The sequence below is a fragment of the Canis lupus genome, chromosome 11 (genome assembly GCF_048164855.1).
Source record: "Canis lupus baileyi chromosome 11, mCanLup2.hap1, whole genome shotgun sequence".
In the NCBI taxonomy this organism is placed as follows: domain Eukaryota; kingdom Metazoa; phylum Chordata; class Mammalia; order Carnivora; family Canidae; genus Canis; species Canis lupus.
The window spans coordinates 46227678-46247545 of record NC_132848.1 but is presented as its reverse complement, the minus strand read 5'-3'; the positions used below and the strand labels follow the sequence as shown (position 1 = coordinate 46247545).

At 38.1% G+C, this 19868-nt stretch overlaps 1 protein-coding gene and 1 non-coding gene across 4 annotated transcripts; both read right to left on the bottom strand.

Moving 5' to 3' along the window:
* Positions 1-34: 34 nt before the first annotated feature.
* Positions 35-107, bottom strand: TRNAK-CUU (transfer RNA lysine (anticodon CUU)). The gene has a single exon. It is a non-coding gene; the product is annotated as a tRNA-Lys (tRNA).
* Positions 108-202: 95 nt separating this feature from the next.
* Positions 203-19849, bottom strand: MITD1 (microtubule interacting and trafficking domain containing 1). Of its 3 annotated transcripts, XR_012003278.1 has the most exons (8): positions 19620-19849; positions 13854-13955; positions 11538-11674; positions 11371-11457; positions 10357-10472; positions 9456-9516; positions 8071-8257; positions 203-1916 (listed from the first exon to the last, which is right to left on the bottom strand). XR_012003278.1 is itself a non-coding variant. In XM_072768012.1 (7 exons), the coding sequence occupies exons 1-7, from the start codon at positions 19768-19770 to the stop codon at positions 8156-8158; spliced, it is 756 nt and encodes a 251-aa protein (XP_072624113.1). In that variant the 5' UTR covers positions 19771-19849; the 3' UTR covers positions 7570-8155. The 3 variants fall into 3 exon arrangements, 2 of the variants coding, with proteins under 2 accessions (XP_072624113.1, XP_072624114.1); XM_072768012.1 differs by lacking the exon at positions 203-1916 and having other exon boundaries at positions 7570-8257; XM_072768013.1 differs by lacking the exons at positions 203-1916; positions 8071-8257 and adding an exon at positions 9113-9333 and having other exon boundaries at positions 19620-19847.
* Between the last annotated feature and the right edge of the window lie 19 nt (positions 19850-19868).

Below are 19868 nucleotides of genomic sequence, written 5' to 3'. Positions count from 1 at the left end.
TGTATGTCTTTTCTTTTTTCTTTAATAATCTATATACCCAACATGGGGCTTGAACTCACAACCCTGAGATCAAGAGTCACATGCTCTACCAACTGAGCCAGCTAGGCACCCTCATTATATGTCTCTTAAAAAAGACCTAGTCTCTTTCAGTAACTTCTCTATTAGAAATTGTCACCTAGTCTATATTTTCTACTGGCCTGCAGGATACTCTACCTCTTTCTTCATTGATTTTTTTTTTTTTTAAATCTAGCACACATATATCTGCTCCTTTCTCTGTTACCATTGTGGGTATGTATACCATATTCAACACTGTGATCTCTGAGTTTTGTTTTTGCTTTTGTTTTTTTACTTCTAAGGAATATAACCCAGGCTTCTTGTCACCCCTGATACCTTAAACTCTAAAGTTCTTCCTTTGTTTCAATTATATGTAGATGTTTTACAGTGCTATAAATTTATTTTCTCTTAAAATTTTTAAATAACATTTTTTCTAGCTTTATTGTAAGAATACAGTAATACATACGAAATATGTCTTGACGGTTATTAGTAAGGCTTCTGGTCAGTAAGCTACCAATTAAGTTTTTGGGAAGTCAAAAGTTATATGTAGATTTTCAACTGTGCCATGTCTAGCATCTCTGACCCCGTTATTCAGGTGTCAGCTGTACTTCCATCCTCTCCCGTTAAATTAAGCCCATGGCACTTTTCTAAGCCCTTAACTCTCCAGATCTCTTGCTGCACCTCTCTTCCTACCCAACCCTGAATTATTTCAAGTATTCTTTCTTACCACATTCTCATTTGCTTTTCTCTCTTGACCTACAATGGCCAATATTTTATTGTTATGATTCCATCAATTGATTTTTCATTCCTATCATACCCAGATGACAGGAAAATTCACATAATCATGCAGATGAACCCAATTTCATATTTATAGTTTTCAATTTATATTTATTCTCTATTGATGTTAGATTCAACCCCTCTCCATGGACTCCCTCATCCTTCAGGGGCCTTGTTCATAAATGTTTCCACTTTTCTTAAACTTGGAACTCCACTTCTTTTGTCACAAAACTTGACTCAATTTGACAGTGTAGGCTTTCATAAATGAGCTCCTTCAGCACCTTATTTCCTCTCAACAGATCTCATTCTCTAACACTTTTTCCTTAAGGTTAACTCCTCTTGTTGTACCTGTATCTGTGTCCTTTCCAACCTGTTTGGGCCTTGTGCTATTAAATATTTATCTTTTTGGGGCACCCAGGTGGCTCAGTGGTTGAGCGTCTGCCTTAGGCTCAGGTCATGATCCCGGGGTCATGGGATCAAGTACTGCATCAGTCTCCCCACAGGGAGCCTGCTTCTCCCTCTGCCTATGTCTCTGCCTCTGTGTGTCTCTCATGAATAAATAAAATCTTAAAAAAATAATTATCTTTTTTATCTTACATTTTTCTCTCCACTCAATGGATCCTTATGCGTAGTGTGAACAAATATGCTCATGTCTCTTCTTTCCCCAAAACCCCTGCTGAAGGTTTTGCTGTGTCTCTACATCTCTTATGAAGAAATTGCCAAAATTCTTCAAAGAGTAACATCACAGGAACCAGTTTGTGTCTCCACAGTTCATTCATATACTCCTCTGATTTCTACAGTATTTACTGTGTGCTTTATGAGTGCCTACTATGTGCCAGGTACTTTGAATTGTTGGATGTTCATGGTGAGTGAGACATGATTACTGACCTCAGGAACTGACAGTTTGGTCTACTGGGTTTAAACTCCTTAAAAACTAGAGTAAAAAAAAAAAAAAAATACTAGCATAGATATCATCTATACCTAAAAGGAATACTTACCATATACTATTCACTTACTTGACATACTTGATTTTTACTTCATCTTTTAAAAATTATCACTCACTAATAGGTCAAGACTGGAGTTGCCTAATAGGAAATGTAGACAAATTAGTATGTAATTATAAAGCAAGGAAAGCCTAGGTAGTTATAACAGACAATAATACGGGCTACCTAGCTAGAGCTATCAGACAATACTGAAATGGAGACCTGAAGAACGAGAAGAAAGCAGCCAAGCAGAGCGAAGTGGGGAGTATTTCCAGTTTTATTAGTTATCTATTGCCACTTAACAAACCACTCCAAAACTTAGTGGCTTAAAACATTTATTCACAAATCTGCAATTTGAGCTTTGATGGGGATAGCGCATATGATCCAGTGGCATTAGCGAGGGCAGCTTAAAGGGCTGGAAATAACTTGCTACAGGATGGCTCACATGGCTGGCAAACGTGCTGGCAATTGGCTGGAAGCTCAGCTGGAGCTATGGGTTGAGGGCTTCAATTCCTTTCCACTTGGGCCTAATCAAGGCTGCCTGAACTCCCTCACAGCATGGTAGCTGGATTCCCAGAAAAAGTGACTCAAGAAAGCCCAACAGAAACCATGTCCTCTTAAAACCTTATCTTGGAAGCAACTTGTATAGTCACACATGCATCCAAATCCAAGAGGAGAGAACATCCATAGCACCTCTCTCCATGGGAAGTATGTGAAAGTTATTATAAAAATTATTACTGGGTCTGGGGGATCTTATTGAAGCCATTTTTGTAAAGTATAATCTACCACACAACAGCATACAGGAAGCTCTCAAGTGGGTAAAAGCTAGGTTATTGATGGTGTCAAAGGAAGTATAGGCAAACTGAAGTGTGGGAACAAGGGGAGAATGGAGCAAGATGAGGATGAAGAGACCAGATCCGGTAGGGACAGATAGCCCAAGATCTTATTTTAAGTGCAGTGATACTGCAGTTTTCACTTTTTGTTTGTCTTTTAAAGATTTTATTTATTCATGAGAGAGAGGCAGAGACATAGGCAGAGGGAGAAACAGGCTCCTCACAAGAAACCCGATGTGGGACTCAATCCCAGGACCCCAGGATCATGACCTGAGCGAAAGACGCTCAACCACTGAGCCACCCAGGTGCCCCACTGCAGTTGTTATAAAGCCTATTGTCTGCTCTGTGGAGAATGGATTGGAGTGAGAGAAGACAGGAAGCAGAAAGCCATTTGGGAGATAACTGCAGGAACCCCAGCAGCGGTGATGCTGGCAGTAGCCATGGAAAGATGCTGACATTATGTTAAGCACTTGTCAAAAATTAAGGACGACTTCCATTTTCGGGGCAACGTTTAATTCTGATTTATTGGAACAAAGCAGTATATATTAATCTGCTAGAGCTATCATAACAAAATACCACAAGTTAGGTGGCTTAAATAATAAAAATATATTTTCTCAGTCCTGGAGGCCAGGAAGTCCAAGATCAAACCCAAGCCTGGTGTGTTTAGTGTCTCCTGGGGCCTCTCACCTTGGCATGCAGATAGCTGCCTTCTACCTGTGTCCTCACATGGTCTTTTTGTTATTGGGAAGAGGACTAGTTCCAAACTCGCCACTCGAAAGCCAATATTCAAGAGACAAGTGTTGGTTGCAAATGAAATGTTGCTTTATTCAGGAAGTTAGCAACTTGGGAAAATGGCAGATTAATGTCTCAAAGACCATCTTCCCTGTCCAGGGGAAGCAGATTTTTAAAAGGGAAGGTGCAGGGAATGGTGAGGGGTCTATGTGCGGAACTTGGTACTCAGAAATTAATCATCTGTTCTCGAAAAATCTTCCAGAATCCTCTGCTCTACCAACAATCAAGGCTCCTAGGTGTCTCTCAGTAAAGCATGTCCCTGCAGCCCAACAAGCCATGTCCTGGCAAAGCAGTCTGGACCCGTGCCCCTGTACCAGGAATCAAGGCTCCCGGATGTCTCTTATCAAGGATGCCATGACCAGTGGTGGCTGTTTGAGTGTGATCAGGCCTTATCTTCTGGAAAGTCCGGTTCTTTGTTCCTCAAGGCCAGCACTTCACAGAATCTCAAGGGAAGTAGGTTAGTACTGTTATAAACTGAGATTTAGGTCAGCAAGCAAGGAGTGCATAAGTTGGAAGCACGTTAACACTTAAGACCAATTAGGGTACTGTTAAATTTCCTCTGAGTGTGCATATGTGTCATAATGTCCACTTTTTAAAAAATACTTTATTTATTTATTCATGAGAAACAGAGAGGCAGAGACACAGGTGAGAGAGAAGCAGGCTCCATGCAGGGAACCTGACGTGGGACTCGATCCTGGGTCTTGAGGATCACGCCCTGGGCTGAAGGCAGCACTAAATGGCTGAGCCACCCAGGCTGCTCAAAATGTCCACTTCTTATAAGGACATCAATCTTACTGGATTAGGGTCCACTCTAAAGACATCATTTTAACTTTATAACTCTTTGAAGACCTTGTCTCCAAATACAGTTACATTCTGAGGTACTATAGGTTAGGATTTTAACATGTGAATTTAGCTCTTATGAGTTCTTGTCTTGTACCTGAGTAGATCCAGATCTCATCCCCCTCCCTTTTTTTTTTTTTTGTGAAGAAGGGGAGGGGCAGGAGTGGACAAACAGGGTTTCACCTGCAACTGGTTTTCTCAAAGCAGAAGTGGAGTAAGTGGAGGGAATTTTACTTTTTTTTTTTTTTTTAAGATTTTATTTCTTTATTCATGAGAGACACAGAGAGAGAGAGGCAGAGACATAGGCAGAGGGAGAAGCAGGTTCCCTCTGGGGAGCCTGATAAAGGACTGGATCCCAGGACCCCGGATCATGCCCTGAGCTAAAGGCAGATGCTCAATCACTGAGCCACCCAAGCGCCCTGGGATTTTGCTTTTCAAGTGACTCCTGAGACAAACACAAATGACAGTCTAACTGTTCTTCATTTGAGGCAGGATTCACAGGCAGGTCCTTCTGTTCTTCTACAGCAATATTAAACGGCAAATAAACAATTTGAAGAGATTTCTCATGGACATATTTTTTAAGCATTACATTTGCTGCGTGAAAGTTACTTTCCAAGAAAGGTATCCTGATAGGATATGCTTTGGGGCAATAAAGCACTCCTGATTTTCTGATACCATTTGTTTCTCAAGAGCGAGGATACCATCAGGTGAAAGGTGTTAAGGGCTTTGGGTTCCAAAAGGGCAATTTAACAAGCATCACCTGAATAGAAAAGGTATGTTTTGCAGCTGGAGCCCGCAGAATTTTCTGATTGTTTCCATATGGGGTTCAAGGAGAATGAGGAATCAAAAATGAATCCTAGATTTCTTATTTGAGCAACTGGATGAATGGGAGTAAGTACAAGGAGTGGGGGAGTGTGTTTCCAAAGTTCAGTTGCAGCATCCTATATTTGAAATGCCTGTGTGCTTCTGAGATGCCACAGGAAATGCCAAATAGGCAGCTGAATATATGAGATCACAGATCCAAGGAAAAGTTTTGGCTTATTTTATATATTTAGGAGTTGACAGCATATACATAGAATTTTAAGTCATGAAAATGGATAACTGTGAACTTTTATAACTCATTTAAAGCTTAAAGTGTTTAGCACCTTAGTCACCTCTACCTTATAAACTTTGCTGTGAGGTCAAACCTGGTTTGTTGGAGAGGTCATCAAGAGGATGTGATGCCAGTTGACCCCTGAACTGAATATGGGCAATTGGAGGCTCTTTACACCCTCCCCTGCCCTTAGAATGTGTACCCACTGCTCCAACATTAGGAGCCACTTCAAAAATTCAGCCTTGAGAGACTAATATGATCCTGAGACTATCTGGATTGTACATGTGACTTGAATTCCATCAAAGCCTCTATGAACTCTTGAGATTCTGCAAGCATGTGTAGAATCTTGTAGTCACCCAAGAAAAGCCTTATATGTAAGTTCCCTTGGTTATTAAACCCCACCCTCCAATCTGGAATGGTCTGCCTCTTTTTTCATTCTTTCCTTGCACTGAGTTTATGAAGGCCAGTTTTGAATTTCACCTGGGGAACTCCAGAGGTTGCAAACCAACAACACTCTACTCTGTGGAAACTGAAATTTCCACTGTACTCTTTTCCTACCTAGCCTCTCTTGAATCTAGGGTAAGGGCATATGTCTTAGGTTCTGCCAATCAGATGTACTTGCTTCAGAATCTGAATGCATCATGACAGAGAACATGGGATGGTGAAAACACTTCTCTGGCAGTAGTACCAGGAGCCTGAATTTCTAGGAGTAGCAAGGCACTGAGAGTAGCAGTGTACTATCTGGTAATTTAAGTGACAGAAGTGGTAATAAGACTACTGAGTCCAGGTCTTGCCTTGGGATCAGCAGTGGTACCATTTGATTAGTTCTGTGTTGTGATCTAGATGTGGTTTTTTTTGCTGCATAACTTCCAAGGCCAAGTCTGTACCTCGGTGGTGATGGCCTGAACTACCCACTATCTTTATAATCTCTTTTTTGCTTATATCAAGTAAGAGCAGTTCCTGTTGCTTTTCACTAAGAAATTACTAATCACTTGGGGGAGAGCGCAAATTAAAAAAAAATGTTACTACTTAGTATATGACTTAACACCAATATTTAAGAGACAGGATGGAGGAGAAGGAAAATATGTTTCATGGTATTTGAGAATTTCAAGAAGGGAGTGGCCCTCTTGGTCAAATACTTCTGAAAGGTAATATGAAGGTTAAGAAGCACTCACTGATGGAAGTCATTGTTGACTTTGATAAGAGCAATTTCAGTGGAGTGACTGGGTAGCCTGATTGAAGTGAGTTGAAATATGAATAGGGAGATGAGGTAATTGGAAAAAATTGTATAAAGAACTTCAAGAAGTTTGTTAATTAAAAACAAAGAAATAGGGTGGGTGGTATCTGGCTAGGAATGTCTATACTGGCAGAAACAATGCAGCAAAGGGAGTCATGGCTAAAAGGACAAATTCCTTGGTGAGGCAGTGAGGCTAACAGAGGTAAGATTGAGTTCACTTCCTGAAAGTTTGGCTATCTTCCTTATATATTAGTACTATTAATCCTTTCTCTATATACTATAAATTTGATCTCGTGTTAACTTTTTATCATTTTTAATCAAATTTTCAATACTTACATGATCAGATCTTTTGCCTTTTCCTTGATAATTCCTGGGTTTTGTGTTATACTTAGTACATTTAGTGGAGTTAAAAAAACATTTTTTTTATTTAATTAGCTCTAACAGAATAACTATGTGAGGTAGAAATCTAATGTTTTTTCCAAACATTTATTGAATAATCTACTCTTTCCCCACTAATATGAACCATACCTTTGTAGTGCATTAAGGACCCATACCAAAAAAAAAAAAAAAAAAAGGACCCATACACACATTCACTTACTTTTTTTTTTTTTACATTCACTTACTCTCTCAGATATTTTCAGACTCCTTATTCTATCCCACTGATTTGTCCATTCTTATGCCCATACGCCCATACATTTAAAAAATGTGTATATATAAAGTTACTATATATAGTATATATATATAGTAACTTTATATATAAAAGTACTTTATACTAGATATTTATAGTATATATTTATATACTATATATTTATATAAATTTTTATATATACTGTATATAAGTTTATATAAATATAACTATATTTATATATAAATATAACTATATTTATACTATATATTTATATATATATAAAGTACTATAGTATATAGTGTGTGTGTGTATATATATATATATATATATATAGTAACTTTATGTCTTTATAGCTGGTCAGGCAAGTTTCCTAGCATTAGTCTCTGTCAATTAATTTATAAAATTAACTTAGGGAGAAATGATATTTATTAAGCTTTCCCATCCAAGAATATAATTTGTCTTTCCCTACTTTCCTTTTACAATCCTCCATAAAGTTTAGTTTACTCACAGAGTTCTTGCACATTTCTTGATGTATTTAATAAGTAACTTGCATCTAGTAGTCTTCTGATGTTCTAATTGGATCTGGGGATAGATTTCAAATATATAGAATAATGGATAGCATTATTGCTTTATCCATTATTATAAATAATGGATAGGCACTTTTCCTTAAATATCAATATCTCTTAGGCAGGATTCCTATACGGGTTGAATAAAAGTTAATTTCACAGGGTTGTGGACTGCTGAATCTCTACAGTGATAGATACATATGCTCTAAAAGAAATCAGAGTGGTTATTTTACAATGAAAATAAGGAGGTCTAATACATGTTCTCACCTGAATGAAAAGCCTCTCTACTTCCACATGCTGATAGGTACCTGGCAAAATAAGCTACGATACTTTGCAGAAAATTAACTTCTGATTAGGTCCAATACTTGCTCTCCTGAGACCCTGAATTTCCATATAACCAAGCTTGGCACACTGGTTTGAGTCTTTTCAGGTTCAGCATTACCAGCACCTGAACCTGAAAACATTAATGAAAAACATTAGGAACTTTTCCGGAATCCCTTCTTGGTCTTTTATGCCAATTTAGTCAGGTGGCTCCCAGAGGTAGAACATAAAGCTGGTGTTCAAGTCACCCAGGACCACTCTGCCCAATCTTATTCCCATGGCTTCTACCTGGCTTTGGTCCTTTCATACTATTTAATCTTGAATGTAATCTTCAGTCTTCTCCAGATGTGATGTTTTATGTGTACTCCCTAACACTAATACTTCTCTTTCCCTCCACAGACTGACTTAGCTTATTCTTTAAGCTTCCAGACTGCTCGTTACCTCTACCTTTATTCCCAACCCCAACCTATCTCCATGGAACCTAGTCTTCGTCCCCAACCACTCAACTGGCATCTGGATGGATGCCAAAACAGTTGATCTTAAACTGCAAGGCTTTACAAATGTGCCAACCAAGACTGAATAAGCTGTAAAATGTACCTGTGTAACTAAGCAGGTTGGTTTACCTTTACGGAGTTAGGTAATATTGGATAAATGAATGTTGGTAAATTTCTACCAGGGACACTTGTTATAAAATTAACATTTTTTTTCTCCTGGTTATTAGAAGCACAAGCCCATCTGTCTCTTAAAAGAATATTCTAATCCATGATTTTTCTTCCTGGACTCTAAATTCCCAGGGGCAAAATTAACATTGAATTCATCTTCATAATAGTGCTTATTATTTATTGATCCATTCTCCAACAGTCAAATAAGAGAAAAGCTAGTAAAATGTTTAAATTAACCTTGTGACTAGAAATACCTAAATCTACTAAATAATGTATTTATAAAAATATTTAGGTTTGGTTACATAACTGAACAATGGATCCATAAGTTAGAAATATAAAAATTTATTGTTAAATTCATAATTATAGGAATGATCTGTCCAAAGTAAAAACAACAACAAAATCAATATTAACTTAAAATAGAAATATATAATACAAATTAGGTGACTACCCGTCATATTTTTTTTGTGTGCTTATTATGAAAAATGTCCACTGTGGTTTCATGACATGGTCTTAAGTCAAAATCACAATATCCAAGGGAAAATCGACTCTAAGAAGAGAAGAAAAGAGGTTTTTTTTTTTTTTTTTTTAAACAACAAAAAAGCCCAAAGCCAGTTTATTAAAATGATACAAAAAGAGTGCAACATACTCACTCTTAAGACTATATCCTACCTGTGGTTTCTTAAAATAATCGAGTCCCCTTCCAATCTTAATCATCCATCCATTGTTAAACCTATTGAAATAGTATACAGTATTATATTCTAGACAGTTGAGTCAGACAATTATCAAAGATATAGTGCAAGTATCAGCAACATTTCCTCATAACAAAGAAAATCACTTTCGGCAGCAGCACGAGTTGAACCAAACCGAGGGTTACTCATGGGCTATGTTTCCAATGAAATGAAACATCTAAAGAAACCATTAGTTGATTTGATTAGCTGGTAACAAGTTTAACAATTAAATTAAATCTTATTCTTGAATTTCAGATTTCTGATAAAACTTTCCTGTTCTACGAAGTGTATTCAGGCAGACTACAGAGTATTGCAGCGGTTCCCCTACCTAGAGATGGAGGACATAAGGAAGAAGAGCTCTGGATCCCAACCTCTGCTTCAACAATAGCACTGCATTTAGGTTATGCTTAAGTTTTCATTAAAACTAAGGGTGCAGTACTCTAAACATATAAAAGCCACAAACATATTACTAAGATACCTGCATATGCTGTTTCCTTGTAGACACTATAGCATATTGTCACACCTATGTGATTATTTAATAAACAAGAAAAACTAAAATCATCAAAATATTAAATATTATTACCAGAAAAATTATCCCAATACCATAACACTATATGTATAATTGAACAGAAAAGCAACAGAACACATAAACTCTAATCCATTAGGAAACATGAAACTCAGACATAATAAGCCAGATTTTTTTCCTCGAAAGTGAAAAGATACTAAAATTAATCTTTACTTAACATTTTAATAAATTGAATATTTATATGTAATTATGTAAAACTTATTAAAAGAAAAATATTTTCAACTGCATAAAAATTAAAATATTGCTATACACTAACCTAATTTCTCGGTCATGTACTGAAGAAGAATATTTTAATTCCAACAGCACTCCATGATCTTGGAGTGACTTTTTTATTTCTTGCAGGCCACTACTTTGCTGCTGTTTCCCACTACCCTGTAAATAGGAAAGATACAATTTTCTGTTCAGTTACTAATATTTTAAATTATCATTAAGCTATGCAATGTATATCATAGAATGAATTAAAATGGAAAAGATTCTATACTAGTTTCAAAGTCTATTATCTCAAAGAAGCAACCAGAGCATAAAGCAGTTTAACAGCAATTGTTTTTATCAAAATTTTTTTCTAACGTGTACATAACACAACTCTGTCCCATCTCCTAAAAGGTATTTTAGTAATGCTATTTATTTTTAAGATTTCATTTATTTATTCATGAGAGACACACAGAAAGAGGCAGAGACACAGGCAGAGGGAGAAGCAGGCTCCCTCTGGGGAGCCCGATGCGGGACTCCATCCCAGAACCCCGGATCACAACCCAAGCAGAAGGCAGATGCTCAATGACCGAGCCACCCAGGTACCCCTAGTAATGCTACTTAGTTATTCAGATGGAACTGCTTTCTTTTCAAGTTAATCCTAGAAATCTGGTTTATTTAGGAGCATTCCTATTTAAGTCAAAATCAAGATAGAGATGCTATTATGCTATGATCCACCAGAAGGCCAATACTATATAATCATTGGTAAAGAAGAGATAAAACTGTCAATAGTGCAAACATGTGATCATATCCTGGAACATCCAAGAGACTAAACTGACAAACTATTTGAATCAAAGAGCTTAGCAAAGTGGCCCAATGCGAGGTACAACAAAATCAGAAAAAAAATCAACAGCATTGTTTGGAAGGAAGGTATTTTAGTCCTGTAGTTAGATAATCCCGAAGAAATAGTTCTAGCTGAAGCAGTGTCCACATTTTCCTTGCTCAAACTACATCTTGTATCTGAATAAAGTGAATGAAGAAAAAGTAAATGCAGAAACAGTAAATGCTTCCAGATACCTACTTCATCCAGAGATGTGAGAAGATGAATAGTTTTTACTTTACATGGTTTCTTAATAAGCATCTCACAAAATCGAAGAAAGTTATATAGCTGAAAGACATCAGGATAGGTTATTACTAACTCATACATTTTAAATAACATTTCATCATATTTTTGTACATTTCACCTACCTGATGAATCTGTCTAATGTAAGGATCTTGTATCCAAACTTCTGTAACTGTTTCATTAAGGTATTGTTGAAAAAGTGACTCATAACTGAAACCAGTTGCATTCTCTTCTATTTTAATCTGCATATGATATTTTCCATCTACAAAACACAATTTCAATAATATAACCAATGACCATTTATATTCCTTTTACACATATTTACATACAGTGATTAATCAGGATCTGATACAAGTTAATTTTTTTAACTCCTCCACTCAGCAAATATTTCTGAATACCTACTACATATATATGAGGCACAAAGCAAGATGCTACACATACAGAGATAAATAAGGCAAACAATCCCATAAGTGATTTTTATCTTCATGGAGGCCAAGTGGGAAAGTCCAGAGATTTCTTGGAACAGGTTCTTGGGTCAAATCCTACAGACCAGGCAGTTTATCTAAGAGAAGCCCATATGTATAATGATAGCTGATACTCTGTCACGTGAGTAGAACAATAAGCTAGAACTCCAGAGCTTCCTTGTCCTTCCCTTCAGATTTTAGTCTTTTTTATGTTCCTGCAATTTAATAGCTAAAGTATTAAACGTATAAATGCAGTACTATGTGGAATTTTGAAGTCTCTAAGGAAGAACTTATAGAATATTTTAAGCAGAAACTTATAGCACTTCTTAACGACCCAAGCCAAAGACTAGGATCCCACAGGATCAGTAAGATAGTTCCATTGCTTTTGTTCATTCGAAATGAATAATTATTGAATTAGTTATCAAAGACCTTTAAGTTTTTTAAAAATATGACCTCTAATGGTAGTTCCTAATTTACATGATTGTTATATATTTAAAGTTTGTTTAAAGACCAGTAGTTTGATTCTATTCCTAATATTTCCCCAAATATGTTAGCAACTATGTATCAGTTTTCAAGCCAAGCTAACCACATAGGTTAATTTAACCCAATGTATTCAAGCCACAATGCTGATGGTACTATATTTTATCAAGGTTTTTTTTTTTTTAATCAAGGTTTTAAAAGGAAGTTTCATTGTACATTTAAATTTAGGGTAAAGTAAATACTTTTTATTCCCACCCAATAGAGGAGCTCCGGCAGGGGAGTACCCAGGGTATGGGCTCATACAGAATACTAGGAAGAGGTGGGGGAGGACCATATAAGAACAGTGAGGAAGAGCAGCTGAGGGCTGGAAGCACTGGTGGGTTTTTTTTTTTTTTTCTTTTTTTAAAGCTTTTTTTTTTTATTTTTTTTTATTTTTTTATTTACTTATGATAGTCACACAGAGAGAGAGAGAGGCAGAGACACAGGCAGAGGGAGAAGCAGGCTCCATGCACCGGGAGCCCGACATGGGATTCGATCCCGGGTCTCCAGGATAGCGCCCTGGGCCAAAGGCAGGCGCTAAACCGCTGCGCCACCCAGGGATCCCCGGGTTTTTATATATATATATATATATTTTTTTTTTTTTAAGATTTTATTTATTTATTTATTTATTTATTTATTTATTTATTTATTTATTTAAAGAGAGTAGGGAGTGGGGAGGGGCAGAGGAAGAGAGACAATCTTAAGCAGACTGTGCTGCCTGCGAGCAGAGCCCAATACAGGTTCGATCTCATTATCCATGAGATCATGGCCTGAGCTGAAACCAAGAGTCAGACACTTACCTGACTGAGCCACCCAGGTGCCCCTGGAGACACTGGCTTTTTGAGGGCAGTAGTAACTTTGGCTAACAAAAGCAGGTATGCCAGGCAAAAGTGGTGATGATCATTTATAGGTAGATGTTTGTAAACTGCATACTCATGAGTAGAAAACTAATAATAAGTAGGAAAGGACACCTATGGCATCTCCAGTCATTAGGAATACTTAACTCCTGGAATGTTTTGATTCACAGCAAAATCCTAAAGAAGTCCCAGGAGTTTCTTTAGCTACTTCAACATTTTGTTCATTTTCTAAAGGAAAATAGAAATAAAATACAAGATTTACATTCCCTATTTCTGTGCAGTATTATTTCAACTTTAGTTCACACATTACCTTCATGGGGATCTGTGAACTTAAAACAGCATGCAGAGTTCTGCAGTATGTATAGCTTTCATCAGATTCTCAAGAGGATATGTGAAAACCACCTCCCCACTGCAGGGTCCGCCCCCAAAAAGGTTAAGAATAACTTATGTATAGGGAAGTGGAAATGCAGAATAAACCAGTAGGCTCCCAGGGATAAATGGTCCAGACCACAGAGTTCCAAAAGGCAGAGCCAGAAACATTGGATGAAATCAGCTTTGTCACAATAGCTTATGGACACGTTCTGTAAATTAGCCTCTTTACCTTCTTTTTCTTGATCCAAGTATTTCTTTACTATTTCTGCTTTATCCATGTAGCCAGAAATTTGTTTTCGGAGATTACGTTTCTTTGTATCATCTTTGGTACCTACAAATTAAAAAATACATTCTCAAATTTCCCAATAGTTTTTCTATTTAGTACAGGCATTATTTCCAGTTTCTCAAGTTTTCCACAAATTTCCTATCCTTTTTTTTTTTTTTTTCAAATTTCCTATCCTTAAGCATGGTTTGCCTCAGTCCTAAAATACACTAATGTGCTCATATTTGGCTTGATCATGCAAGACCTTCATTTTTACACTAAGCATCTGGAACAGCTTTATTGAGTGGAGACTCTGCCACTGTGTCTCACAGCTGGGGACATCAAATTTGGTGAGGTGACAAAGGTGGCTTATTACATGTCAAACCTGAGTCTAAGAATTGTTTTGTCGTAATCAACCACAAGTCTGAAATCTTAGCATAATCAAAACATAGCAAACAACATTTATCTTTTTCTTTTTTTTTAAGATTTTATTTATTTATTCATCACACACACACACACACACACACACACACAGAGGCAGAGACACAGGCAGAGGGAGAAGCAGGCTCCGTGCAAAGAGCCTGACGTGGGACTCGATTCCGGGTCTCCAGGATCAGGCCCTGGGCCGAAGGCAGTGCTAAACCACTGAGCCACCGGGCTGTCCCAACACTTATCTTTCTTACACAAAATCAGTTTCTCTTCTAGACTTCCTGGTTATAGTTTATGTTCAATTATTTTCCCAGCCATCTCAAAAATGTAAGGTATTTTTTTTAATATACATTATCAGTAAAATCTTACCTAAGCCCTAACCCCCAAACCCAATCGGTCACCAAATCACTTCTGGTTTCTTCATTCCTCCCTTTTGATATTGCTTATATCAAACTCCCATTAAAATATATTTAGAATTTTGTATTTATAGAAAAATTGCAATAATGGTACAGCATCCTTTCACCCAGACTCCCCTAATACTAATATATAAATATAGTACAATTATCAGAGTTAGGAAATTAACACTGATACAACACTACTAACTCATCTACAAACCTTGTATTCCACCAATTGTCCCACTAAAGAAAGTTTCTTTTCTGGTCCAGGATCTTACACAGCATATACTTATCATGTCTTCTTAGTGTCCTCTCCTCCAATCTGTATAGGTTCTTGGCCTCTCTCCACCTTTTATGATTTTGACATTTGAGGAAAACAGGGCTCAGTTATTTTGTAGGATGTCTCTCATTTGGAACTATTGATGTTTTCTCATGATTAGATTGAGGTTACACATTTTTAGCACAAAAATCATCATCAAAGCAGGCCCTTCTCAGTGGGTACATGATGTCAATATGTGTTACTACTGGTGACATTAACTTTGATCATGTGGTAATCGAAGATTTCTCCACTGTAAAATCACTATTTTGTCCCTTCTAAATGATATCTTCTTGTGGGAAGATACCCTGTTTCTCATCACTTTTATCCACTAATTTTAGCACCCATTGATGGTCCTTGCCTGCAACAACTATCACTAGAGTGTCTGTCAAACAGAGATTTCCTATTCTATCATTTAATTTATAAATTTGGAATGCGGGACGCGTGAGTGGCTCAGCAGTTGAGTGTCTGCCTTTGGTTCAGAGCGTGATCCCAGAGATCCAGGATCAAGTCTCACATCGGGCTCTCTGCATGGAGCCTGCTTCTCCCTCTACCTATGTCTCTGCCTTCTCTCTGTGTCTCTCATGAATAAATAAAATCTTAAAAATAAATAAATAAATAAACTTGGAATGCTACTGTAAAGAAGAGCTATCCCTCCTCCCATCTACTTATTTATTCGATGATCAATTTATATCAATATGGACTCATGCATATTTATTTTAGTCTGTGGGTTGTAATCCAATACTATTGTTTTTTTATTTAAATTCCAGTTAGTTAACATACATTGTAATATTACTTTCTGGTTATAATATAGTAATTCAACACTTCCATACATCACCCACTACTCATCACAAGTGCGCTTCTTAATCCCCATCACCTATTTCACCCATCCCTCCATCAGTTTGTTCTCTATAGTTATGAATCTATTTCTTGGTTTGCCTCTCTTTTTCTCTTTGCTCATTTGCTTCTTAAATTCTACATATGAGTGAAATCATATGGTATTTCTCTGACTTATTTCACTTAGCATAATACTCTCTAGCACCATCGATGTCATTGCAAATGGCAATACTATTATTTTCTTGTTCTAATTTTATCAGCTTTGGCTTTGACAGCTCCTTCATGTTGGCCCCTGTCCTTTCTTTTTTTAATTTTTTATTTATTTATGATAGTCACAGAGAGAGCAAGAGAGAGAGAGAGAGAGAGAGAGACAGGCAGAGGGAGAAGCAGGCTCCATGCACCGGGAGCCCAACGTGGGATTCGATCCTGGGTCTCCAGGGTCGCGCCCTGGGCCAAAGGCAGGTGCTAAACCGCTGTGCCACCCAGGGATCCTTGGCCCCTGTCCTTTAGAAGACTCCTCAAATTTTGATCACTTCCTTGCTTTCTGGTGCAAAATGTTTTCAACTCATCTTGTGTTTTCCCTGCCCCAGCCCTGGAATCAACCATTTTTCCAAGAACCCCTGGTTCCTTTGTTGGAGAATGGTATGAAGAAATCCAATTCTGGGTGCCAAGTGTACTTGTTGCCACTAGGAAAGTCCTGTCACTACTTCTAGGCTCTTTCAATCAACATGGCTAGAAAATATACGTAGGGTTACTAACATATATATACATCTTCATTTATTTCTGTCTATTCAACTGTGTGTGTGTGTGTGTATATATATATATATTTTTTTTTAATTTAAACCACGAGTTCATGATGATAACTTTGATCCCATAGGGTTCATTCTAGCCCTCCTGCTCTCCTTATGTGTAACTTCTTTTATTTTTTTAATTTTTTTTTATTTATTTATGATAGTCACACACAGAGAGAGAGAGAGAGAGGCAGAGACATAGGCAGAGGGAGAAGCAGGCTCCATGCACCAGGAGCCCGACGTGGGATTCGATCCCGGGTCTCCAGGATCGCGCCCTGGGCCAAAGGTAGGCGCTAAACCGCTGCGCCACCCAGGGATCCCAGTGTAACTTCTTTTATTAACCACAGTATATGTACTGGCTTGTTCAAGCCTAGTACAGACACAATTGTCCTCTCTTATTCAAGTTGGAGGAAAGACAACAAGAAAAGTAAATCAGGTAAGTATGTATGTTAGATTGTGGTAAATGTTATTAAATAAAATAAAACAAGGAAGAAGGATAAGGGAGTCCTAGGATGAGGCTGCAATTTTACATAGGAGGTCAGGGAAGGCCTCACAGAGAAAGTAATATTTGTATAAAGAGGGAGTATGCTATAAAAATACAAATACTTGAGAGGAGAAGAGCATATTCCTTATAGAGACAAGTCCTGACATGCAACTTTAACTACACCAATCTTTTGTAAAAACTTTAAATGGTTTCTCCTCATCTATGGAATGAGTTAAAATCTGGCGGTCAAGGCCATCCACTCTGTGTTCCAAGACTCACTCTATCTTTAAACTTAACTTCTCACTCTTTCTCTATAGACACATGCTGGAACCAACTTATTTAATAAAACAGCACAGACAGAATTTAAACACTTAGCTGAATTTCATTGCTGAAATTCTACTTACTCCTCCAAAGCCCCTGTCAAAAGCCACCTCCACTTTTCCTTCCCCAAATGACCTTTAACTGTCTAAATCTTCATTGCACTGGTCTATAACCCTCTCCTGGCACTTATTCCCTATATGGCGTTATTTGCATTTGTACCTTAATCTGTAAGATTATGTCACTGTCTCTATAACTTCTGTGGAATCAGGGAGCACACTGGAGCAAAACTGGATTCTCCGGATTCAGATTCCCAGAGTGCCAGAACTTGAGCAGCGCTCCACTTGACAACCCTAGAGCACCAGAATTTTAGCAATGCTCCATCTGACCAACACTGTGCACTATCTCATTTTGGCAGTCAGTATACCAGAGTCTTTAAAGCCTTGGGTTCCAATTGTGACTCTACTAATTGTAGTGAGACTTAAAAGTTTAATTTTATGCTGCAAATGAGGGTAACATTACCTCCTACTTCATAGGGCAATTGTAGAGTGAAACAACATTATGATTTTTTTTTTAAAGACTGTATTTATTTATTCATGAGCCACGCAGAGAGAGACATAGGCAGAGGGAGAAGCAGGCTCCCTGTGGGGAGCCCGACGTGGGACTCGATCCCAGGACCCCAGGATCATGCCCTGAGCCAAAGACAGATGCTCACCCCTGAGCCACCCAGGCACCCCAAGATTATGATTTTGATGTACTCTGCACAGTGTCAGCACTCAACACTCATAATTAATTACTCCTATCACCATCATCACTATCATCATCAAACGGGCTCTCCCAAGATAATTTTACAGTTTTGTTTTTTTTTTAAGATTTTATTTTATTTGAGAGTGGGCGCTGGAGCATGAGTGGGGGTGAGGAGGGAGAAGCAGATTCCCCGCAAGCGTGAAATCCAATGCATGGCTCTATTCTTGAACCCCAAGATCATGACCTGAGCCACCCAGGCAGGTACCCCGGTAGTTTTTATAGTTCTGACGAAAGCACTCACCCTTGAAGAGCGCCCTCTGCTGTTCTTTCAAGGCTTCTGTTAAAGGTACACATGAGAGATCTTAGGCCAGACTGGGAGCTCCAGGGGTTGGGGAGCAGGGGGTAGTCTTAAACCAGTTTTATATAATACATATGTAGGGATCCCTGGGTGGCGCAGCGGTTTAGCGCCTGCCTTTGGCCCAGGGCGCGATCCTGAAGACTCGGGATCGAATCCCACGTCAAGCTCCCGGTGCATGGAGCCTGCTTCTCCCTCTGCCTCTCTCTCACTCTCTCTCTGTGTGACTATCATAAATAAAAATATACGAATAAATAAATTATATAATACATATGTAACATATGTATTAAACATATAATATGTAATTACTGAGTGTCTACTATGTGCCAAGGATTGTACTATTTGTTAGTGGTTATTTGGGTACTTCTCAACATTGAATAATTACACAACAGATAAAGTCTGGCTGCCCCATTCACAATACTATGATTTCTCACACCGATTTCAGTACACGCTGAAATTTCTCAATTTTTTTTTTTTTTTGCCGCTACGTGTTTTTATTGTTTACTTCTAACGAAAACGTCTACACAGAGAAGTAAAGATAATTGTGTAACGAACACCCTTATTACTCATCACATTGATTTAAGAATTGTTAGCATTCTGCCACATTTGCTCCAATTGTTTCTCTTCCTTAAAATTAAACTCAGATATCGTGACAAACTCTTTCCAAGACGCTCAAGTCTGCATCTCAAAAAATCAAAGGCAGTTTTCGAAAAAAACATACTGCTTAACAAAGTCAATAATTTGAGTGTTACCCAATCTCTATTCAAACGTTCCAAACTGATCCAGAAATGTCTCTTACATTTACGTTCAAAACTAGTCCTATCAAGGCTTATATGTTACATTTTATTCTGTCTCTTAAAAATCTAGAGTACAGTTCCTCTTTTTTGATGACATCAACCTATCAAAGGCATAAACGAAACCAGTCCACTTGTTCTGTAGAATATCCGCCTTCTGTATTCGTATTTGCTTTCTCGTTGTGCACAAGGATTCTTAACTCCGCCCCAGGCACAGCGAGATCCAGTTCCTTTCATCTAGTCCTCTCTCCACGGCTCCCTGCTCACCTCTCAGGACCTGCATGAGCAGGTCAATCCCCTCCTGGTAACACACCAGGGCCTGCTGGTACCGGGAACCCGAGTCCAGTTCCATCGCCCGCTTTAACACCGTGAATGCAGCAATGCTCTGGGCATCCTGCTCCTTCCCGTACTTCGCCATAGTTCCGAAATCCCACCGGCCGGGAGCCCGCCCAGAACCCAGCCAGCCAGCAGCGCTTCCGGGAGTGATCACGTGACACCAGTGCGCCTGCGCATTCT